Source organism: Syngnathus leptorhynchus, chromosome 9, assembly GCF_054491065.1.
Source record: "Syngnathus leptorhynchus isolate UIUO chromosome 9, UIUO_Slep, whole genome shotgun sequence".
NCBI classification, from domain to species: Eukaryota; Metazoa; Chordata; class Actinopteri; order Syngnathiformes; family Syngnathidae; genus Syngnathus; species Syngnathus leptorhynchus.
Window position 1 is genome coordinate 10,519,408 of NC_141203.1, and position 8,554 is coordinate 10,527,961.

At 40.4% G+C, this 8,554-nt stretch overlaps 2 protein-coding genes across 4 annotated transcripts; one reads left to right on the forward strand and one right to left on the reverse strand.

Moving 5' to 3' along the window:
• Nucleotides 1–23: 23 nt before the first annotated feature.
• On the reverse strand, nt 24–5,982 carry LOC147051117 (uncharacterized). 3 transcript variants are annotated; one of them, XM_085919736.1, is made up of 11 exons: nt 5,802–5,982; nt 5,041–5,283; nt 4,853–4,979; nt 4,031–4,183; nt 3,745–3,933; nt 3,060–3,133; nt 2,793–2,990; nt 2,581–2,718; nt 2,397–2,486; nt 1,960–2,103; nt 24–1,767 (listed from the first exon to the last, which is right to left on the reverse strand). In XM_085919736.1, the coding sequence occupies exons 2-11, from the start codon at nt 5,281–5,283 to the stop codon at nt 1,639–1,641; spliced, it is 1,485 nt and encodes a 494-aa protein (XP_085775862.1). In that variant the 5' UTR covers nt 5,802–5,982; the 3' UTR covers nt 24–1,638. The 3 variants fall into 3 exon arrangements, with proteins under 3 accessions (XP_085775862.1, XP_085775861.1, XP_085775863.1); XM_085919735.1 differs by having other exon boundaries at nt 5,791–5,982; XM_085919737.1 differs by lacking the exon at nt 5,802–5,982 and having other exon boundaries at nt 5,041–5,371.
• Nucleotides 5,983–6,522: 540 nt separating this feature from the next.
• On the forward strand, nt 6,523–8,473 carry c9h3orf38 (chromosome 9 C3orf38 homolog). The gene is made up of 4 exons (XM_085919742.1): nt 6,523–6,907; nt 7,075–7,250; nt 7,333–7,565; nt 7,644–8,473. Exons 1-4 carry the CDS (start codon nt 6,781–6,783, stop codon nt 8,005–8,007), a joined length of 900 nt encoding a protein of 299 aa, XP_085775868.1. The 5' UTR covers nt 6,523–6,780; the 3' UTR covers nt 8,008–8,473.
• The last annotated feature ends 81 nt before the right edge of the window (nt 8,474–8,554 follow it).

Consider the following 8,554-nt stretch of genomic DNA (forward strand, 5'->3'; position numbering starts at 1 on the left):
ACAAATGGAAAAAATGCAGCCGATTGAGTATATATTTGTTTTTATTTAAGCATTGCATATTTCATTCATAAACATATTGCTTTCGGTCCCAAAAAAAAGATTATTTTTTTTGCATTTCATCGTCATAGCAGAATTGTAGAAAATGTGCAGTCAATTAATTGCATATCATAATCACTTTGAGTGTGGTTAGAGTAGTAAACATCTCTACCATAGAATGAATGACCATCACATAGTGATCCTGCCTTGTTGGGAAAATTGTGAGAACTCCAGCAGCCAAGAAAAATAAGCAGTAAGAAAGATTTCAGGCTGCATTCATTCCTACATGCAGTTCAGATTTAACATGCTGATCTGGTGCGCTTTGTAAAACACAAAAATTGAATTTATGATGACCATTAAGCAAAATAATCTACATATAATGCATAATAAAGTTAATCACTTCAATTAATATAACTGGAAACTATAGAAATGAGGTTGATTCGACTTATTTTTTAAATATAGATTTATATTGCAACAACTCGCACTATAAAGAGCGCTAGCATATACTACCGTTTCCGCTTTATTCGTTGAAGCTTAAAAAAGATATTTTATTTTGAAAGGTTTCACGGATTCTTCTTTACTTTTGTTGATGACTGACACTTGACACATGTCAAGTTGTTTCAGGCGTGTGTGACGCTAAACTGAAATCCTCAATTCAACAAAATGAGTAACATAACCATAACCAGACGTATTTGAAAAAAAAAAAAATAATAATCTTTGCAACAGGGAAATGGCCCAGTGTGGGTTGCAAACAAGAGCTCACGCCCAAAAAGGAAAAGAAAGTTCATTTACGCCTTCAAAACGGATTCGTCAACAAATGTAAGTTGAGCGTTATACTTCGTGGTTAAATGCATTGCGAAAAAAAAAAGAAGCAAATATTGGTTAAAAGCAAACGGTATTGTTGTAACATTGAAATTAAACTAATTGTCAAAGACGAAAACTGAGAACATTTTTTTTTGCAGTAATTATAGCTTGGTTAGTTTTGTAGACGTAAAATATAGTTTGATTTTTATAAAAGCATTTTCGTACTTATTTGATTTCGTTGATACAATGTTTTTAAATTGCAATTTTTGCAGGACAACACAAAAACGTCATTTTTAAGATATCTTACCCCTCTGTACCCCTTTCTGTGATTATCTACCATCATCTGAGGCTCATTGCTACAAAAGAGCACCACCTTTTTAAAAAAAAGATAAAAAAATACAAATTAGACCTAAAATTTACATTTATGTTAAAACTATAGCTTATTTGTCACTACAATGCATTTTGGGGGTTAAAATTGTCCGACTCTGCTTCAAATGACATCATGAAAATGAGCTTGTTTGAATACTTTGAAAAGTTACGTAAGACTCCTGAGTGTCCCATATTGCATTAAAATGATTCTTAAATATAACGCAAATTTTTGCAGACTTATCTTGTGCACATTATTTTCTGAATTATATTGCTGCACAACGAGCGGTTACAATTAGACGGTAAAGTGCAAACAGTTCTCTCCCACCATGAATAAATTATTTCGATTTTGCATAAACGGTAGGGAAGAGGGGAAGCCCATTGGCAAGACATCAGAGAGATTCAAAAAGGATGTTTTTTTTTGTTTTTTTTTTACAGCCTGCTGTTGGGGCTCCAGTCGTACGGTAGGTAGCTGATTTTGACCTTTCCGGCAGAAAGAACGCTCTTCAAGCTAGTCTTCTTTGGGGAGTCGCTCATGTGCTTCAGCACCCACTTCAGCAGCTGGAAGAAAGATAAGAGGAGTATCAAGGATTTAGTTTGAGGCCTCCACAGCCATATTAACCCCCCCCCCCCAAAAGGAATTTCTAAATGCATAGGCCTGCAACAAGATGGCAGAAAAGTAGTTGAATTGAATCATAAGGCAGTGACACAATTTAATCAAAGATGGCGTTTATAGAAATTGTGGGCAGGTACCTCCTCATCAGTTTCTCCAAAGTCAACCTTGTACCACTTGAAAATCTGACTGAGTCGGACTTCTTTTTTGCTCATATCCACGTCGCAGGCGTCGTCATCCTCCAAAAAAGCCTCGGCTGCCGTGCGGAGCTGCTTGTCAATGCCCTGACAAAATTAAAGAGAAGTTAACGCCATAATTTTATTTGTAATCAAATATTTTGTGGACTATGAATTAAACGTGCACCGGTTCTCAGGGGGCGGCCATTTTGCCACTTGCTGTCAACTGAAAATGACATCACAGTTACCAGCTCAGGTCACAACCAATCACATCTCTCAGTTTTCTGAAACTGAGCCATGATTGGTTGTGCCCTGAGGGCAACCGTGATGTCATTTTCAATCGACAAGTTGCAAAATGATTGACTTTGACTCTATCTTAGCTGAAAACATGGGAAGCATACTTGTGGCGTGTAGGCCTTGATAGGAGGACAGCTTTTGGCGCCACAGTTCAAGGCAAAATGAATGAGCGGTTCGCCGTCTTTGAGCGCCACCTACGGGACACAACAGGAAGTGATTGGAACAGATTGACCCCAATCGACGTCTAATATCACGAAATGAAATATTCCGTGATGTCCGCTAGCATACTTGTAGCCGGGGGTCTGTTTTGGAGAAGGGTTTTCGAAACTGTGCCACCCCTTTCCTGTTTCCTCTCAGAACGCCGTTCTCAATATCCTGTAAGGTGAAGATTTCTCCTCCAATCAGATAGCTGACGTAGTTGAAGAACTGGAGAAAGACACAAAGCGGTTGACGGGAGGATTCTAGAAAACACCAAGCGATCGAGAGGGTTCAGGTCCTACTCGGTATCTCTGCCAACTGCTTTTGGGGGCTCCCATGCGGAGGTAACCGTGGATGACCAAGGCGTTGTAGATGTTGATGAAGAAGGCTAGAGTCTCCTCGCGGGAGAGCGAGAGGAGCTTGATCCTCTGCAGCTGAATGGCTAATTCAGAGTAGCGTTGAAAAGCCGGGTTCTCCGACATGCCTTTGTAGTCCACCGACTGAAGAAGAAAAAGGATTTTTAAAAATTGATTTCAAATCAAACGATCCACACGCGTCTGAGTCGTCACCTTGCCGTCGGCAGAGAGATGCTCTGAGAACAGCTTGAGGATGAGTTCACGCAAAAGTAAGGAGAGTTCCGCCGCTAAGGTAGAGAGGAAAGAAAAATAATTGATTAGAAGACATGATAAACTGATGGATGCCATCTTTCACCCCAAGTCAGCTGGGATAGCCTTAAGCTCATCCGGCGCCCTTTACACAAAAAAGCGGAAGAAAATGGCCGACAATGACGTTAACATGACAAAAAAAATGTTAATACAGAACTGCACGTGACATTTGAGCAATAGAGGAAATGCAAGACGAAAGTCACACTCCAGCAAATTAGTCTGAAACTCATTAGCAACACTCAAAATATGTAAGAGACCAGACAAAGGGAGAATTAATTCCAAGATGAATCTGGTGGTTAAAAATAGGCTTCAATAACAATACACGTACAACTATATATTTTTTTAATGACAGTTTTGGAAGTGTTGGGCCTTCTCCAAACTGTCTGCACAGATTTGAAGGCACTGAATCATCCAAAAGGAGACAGGACGGATAGTGTCTCCAGACTTAATCTTGATCAAACCTAGTTTTTACCACCAAGTTAGCAAAAGCCACCAACCCAAAGGAAACCTTTTGGAACCGAGCAAGCAGCCGTGACGCTCAGGAAGGACAGTCGGCTCGAGGCCACGGCCAGTCGGCGGCCCGACATACCCTCGAGGGGACTGCAGGACGCAGTGTGTCCTGTGTTGAGGGCAGAATGCGGGTCGTCTTCCATCAACCTGAACAGCGCGTCCCCGCTGGCTGCTCCAAATCTGCCATCTATCTCCCCGCGCTCTCGGACAATGACCATGTACTTCTTGAACAACAATCCCTGGCCCACAATCATGGCTTCACCTTGGTCTAGCACACACAGGACCACAGTCAAGGCCGGACATGACCCGTGGTAGAAATGAGCCGAAGTAGCTCGCTATGGTTGCTGCTCTTGAACCTTGCTTACCCATGCTCCTGTTGTCCTGGAGCCAGGCAAGCAGTTGGTCCTTGGAGAAGCTCTTCTTGTACAAAGTCAGGCCCTTTCTCTGAGTGGCAATCACGTTGGAATGTTTAAGTTCCGCAACCAGGTCAGCCAAACTGTCTTTCTCACACTCAAAGTCTGACAAGGAGTCCAACAACAGAAATTGTTTTACTACAGAGATTCTCCACGCTTTGCTTTTTTTTTTAGCCGCAGGTATATCAGGTACATGTGAAATGAAAGAGTAAATATGTATTATCATAAATTATTAGTTACGCCCTCTAGCTCCCTCGCACGTCACTCTGCTCCAGCCTTCTATTTGTTTATGATATTTTTAGTTTCTCCAGCTTTGAAACTTTAGTTTCCAGGAGATGAACATACTTTATGTCGAAAGACCAAATGTTGCATATGTGCCTGCTAAAGTTTCACAACAAATGTGACTGCGCAATAAAAGCTCTGTGAATATACTTTATGACAGAAAGTGGACAATTTGAATCATTTTGAGAGACCAAATTCTCTGCAGCCTTGCATTATTGTCAGTGTGAACAGACAAGTTCATTTTGTTTTTCACTTGTCAATCACTTTTATCTCAAACAAGATATTTTAGGTTGCATGACCTCACATGTTTCGGCTTGTACTTCCGTCTCGATGAAGGCGGAAATACAAGTCGAAACATGTGAGGTCATGCAACCTAAAATATCTTGTTTGAGATAAAAGAACCAGTGAAGTGAATGTGAACAGATGTTTGACGTGCCTTTTCCAAAACATTCGCTTTTCTTCCAAAACGATATAACGTGTTCAACAACATACGTTTGCTATCAGGGTCCTTATCCAAAGAATCAGCCAGTGCCTGTTTCATCTCGGGTAGAGGTGGAGCATCAGCTGTAAGAGGTTCCTCTTTGACCATCTTCACCAACTTTTGAAGCTCCTCTGGTGCCTTCAAACAAATTCGCAAGTCAAAGTGTGTTGTTGTACCATCAAACACTTTGTTTCCTCACCATTCTTTTTAGTTTTTCATTGCCGCCAATGTAAAGGCTGTTGAAGAATATTTGAGGGACTGTGACCCGTCCGCCTGACAGCTTCTTCACCGGCGCCTGCAGCTCAGGATGCTTATTGAGATCGACGTCGCAAATCGGAAGTCCTAAGGGTGTCAGGAAAGCCTTTGCCTGCCGGCAGTGTGGGCAGCCTTGGATGGAGTAGATGGTCACCCGTCCCTTGTCGCTGTTTTTAAACTCCTCCATCTACAGCAACAGAACATTGTTTTAATGTTCTGCTTTTCGTAAGAAATCTTCAAATGACGCAAAATACTCTTTTTTTTTTAATGCAATTCTCTATTCACATAAAAAGATATTTGAGAATGTTTATAATGCAACCATTGCGTGTTATTCTGGTTGTCATTCCGCCCCCCTATAGAAATTTCTTTCAAGCAACGTGGAAGTCAAGCCGCAGACAGTTCAAAATACTGTCTTTGACTTTTTGCTATCAGATTTTAATAAGGAATTGTGATTCCTCTTTTGTCTTTAACGTCAACAGCAATTAAAATCAATTGTCAACATTGAGGAGCAAAGTCCAAGGTCCAAATTCTTTTAAGACTGACAAAACAATCATTTTCCTTTTTTAGGGACATTTTGTCTACGACTAAATAGATAATACAACTGAAGACACGCTACTGCGCAACTATTTTAGTGTGAATAAACAAGTTGTGCTGTTAAATAATGAGCTATTACATAGTAGTATACGTCACATACCTGGAAATTACCTGCAAATCGTGTTGGAAATTTCCCTGTGATCGTAGAATGAACTGTTAAATAACACCCTTAATTGAAATAATCCCGGTGAGTAAATTGCTCAACATAAGCGATTTTCTTTAAAAAGTTACGCAAATTAAAATAATGTTCAGATGAAACTGACGTTTGGACTGCTCCACATAACATTATCGATTAACTGCAATCGAGCTACTGCGGCTAGCTTGCTCATCTTGAAGATGCGTTCAGGAGCACCTGGAATTCTAAACGTCATATTTGTACGGCGAAATAAAAAAGCATCTTTCATCATAGTTTGTCAAATTTTGTATTAAATTATATTGTATGTTTGATATATTACTAATTCTGTGATCTCAAATTTGTATATTTTAAAATTTTGTGTGCAGTTTTACATAGATTTTCAGAATTCCGAATTTTGATATACTAGACTTTTAGGGCGCTGTACGATTGGCTGCCACATCCAGGCATGACACGCCCTAAACTACGCCCATAAAATTACACAATTCCACGAACTAATTATGTAATGTACATAATTTGTGCAAAATATCATCAAGTTGGTTAGGGATAGGGTCAAGTTTAATGGGATTCATAATCACGCTGTCACTCCTTTGCTTGCAGCCTGGATGCAGCAACCGTTCATATTGCAGGGAAGAATTCAGCAGCCAATCATATTTTAGCAGGGCGTGTCCTGCCAAGAAATTAAGACGTTCGCTGATCGACCCATATCGGACTTCCCCATTTGGTGGATCTTTTTTTTCGCCCAAAATATTACCATTTTTATCAGCTTTGACATCAAACTGTCCTAAAAAAACGTACTTAAGACAAACGCACTTTATTGCATATTAACAGAAAAATGAATTGCGATATTAATCCGGAACTATCGTTCCTCTTCTTGTTTTGCCCGAATATGTTTGGAGTCGGACTAGGCTGTGTTGTCGCAAGGCAACCTTGTTTGCTAATTTTGAGGCGAATAAAATGTCGATCCTGTCAGGACCAGAGCGATCTGGCTGTTTAGAAATACTAAATTTATTGTCGAAAGAGGACCTACTTTCACTGAGTGACACTGTTACCAATAAAATGATTGCGGTGGAGGACATTACAGGTAAACGTCTACTCTGAGATACTTAGCCAGTCAATGAAATGTTTACTTACCATATCTTGTTCAATGTCTTCATACAATGTCGACATAGCTGGGTTTTTTGGTAAATATTTTGCACTAAAGAGAAGTTTAACGGTCTTTCTTCTTTCATTTAATATTTTGTCTTAAAGAGGCCAAAGCGACAATCCTCTCCTTCTCTAAAAGTGCAGAGGAGCTGCTGAAAAGGAAGAAGGTCAACCGTGAGATTATATTCAAGTACCTGGCCCAAGAGAGAGTGGTAATGTCCCCCAGTAGTGAGAAACACCAATTGGTGAAGAGGACGCTGGAGCTATGGTCAAGTGCAGAGGTAGGGTCATATTGAAACATTTGGAGCTGATTTAAAAAAAAAAAAAAAAAAAAAACATTTTGAAACGTTATTGTGATTCCAGAAGCATATTCCGGGAGCGACAGATGACCCCACGAAGAGACCAACGCCAAACACAGACATTGAAACCGCAAACGTGAAGGCTGACGGTGACTGCGACACTTGGATTCTGGGGCAGCAGTTTTGCATTTGGTTTTTCCAGCTGTTGAACAGTCAAAACCCGTCACTGGGCCACCAAGCTCAAGACTGGGGACCACAGCACTTCTGGCAAGATGCGAAACTCCGCCTTGTTGCCAGGTGTCATGTCAAACACTGGCCATAGTCGAAGATAAATACACTTTTTTTTTTTTTTACTGTTGCACTTGTCTTCCTCAGAGCTGGCAATGACCAGTCGGAGGAGTTTGTGGGTGCAGATCTGGTCAGCAGTCGTCTACTGGCCTTGACCAAGGAGGAGCGTCTCTATTTCAGCCCCAATTTGGAACCGCACGGACTCAAGACACTGCCCTCCCCCCACGGCCTGGTTCTGGTGGCTGTTGCCGGAACCATCCACAGAGACAACGTCTGCCTTGGCGTGTTTGAGCAAGTAGTTGGACTGATTCGCGCCCCGCTGGATAACGACAACTGGAAGATCAAGTTTATCAACATGAAGATCCGAGGGCAGGATGCTCTGGGTGGGACACAGACAACAGCACCAACGTTGACTTACAACTCCAGTGAACTGAAGATGCTTGAATATTAATAATAATAGATCGGTTTTATATAGCGCTTTTCGAAACACTGAAAGCCGCTTTACATAGAAAATTCGCACACACACACAGACACACACCACGAGAGTGTGTACTTTACTTTAAAGTACGTTGTACTTCATGACGATGTCTGTTTCGTGTTTTTTTATATTTTACAAGTTTAACTGAAAACTCTTGTTGTATTTATGAACAGAACCAAATCATACTGGGTTTGACTCTTCTTAGAATAATGCCAATGTGTGTGCTTCATTGATTCAGATGCGTTACTTAAAGCATGAAAAAAATGTTGATTTTTATTTTTGACCAATTATGGATTTTTTTAGATTTTATTTTACCATGTTGAAAGATTTGTTGATGGATGTTAGATTTTATTTTTCTATCTGTTAAGGTTTGTTGATCTCTGCCCTCATGACAACCATCACATAAATATGTAATATATCAAATAAAGCATTTATATTAGTTCTTTGGATTTCAAAACGTTCAATTAAAATTGAATCATGGTTTTTTCCCATGCGGTCTCTTCAGTCCACTGAATTTAGC

Bases quoted from the DNA above. Each gene is read 5' to 3' on its own strand.
- c9h3orf38 (XM_085919742.1), top strand. From the start codon at position 6,781: ATGTCGATCCTGTCAGGACCAGAGCGATCTGGCTGTTTAGAAATACTA. The intron at 6,908-7,074 runs GTAAACGTCTAC...TTTGTCTTAAAG, and splicing joins TGCGGTGGAGGACATTACAG to AGGCCAAAGCGACAATCCTC. The intron at 7,251-7,332 runs GTAGGGTCATAT...TTGTGATTCCAG, and splicing joins AGCTATGGTCAAGTGCAGAG to AAGCATATTCCGGGAGCGAC.
- LOC147051117 (XM_085919736.1), bottom strand. From the start codon at position 5,283: ATGGAGGAGTTTAAAAACAGCGACAAGGGACGGGTGACCATCTACTCC. The intron at 3,134-3,744 runs GTATGTCGGGCC...TCTCTACCTTAG, and splicing joins GTCCTGCAGTCCCCTCGAGG to CGGCGGAACTCTCCTTACTT. The intron at 1,768-1,959 runs GTACCTGCCCAC...TCTTTCTTCCAG, and splicing joins TTGGAGAAACTGATGAGGAG to CTGCTGAAGTGGGTGCTGAA.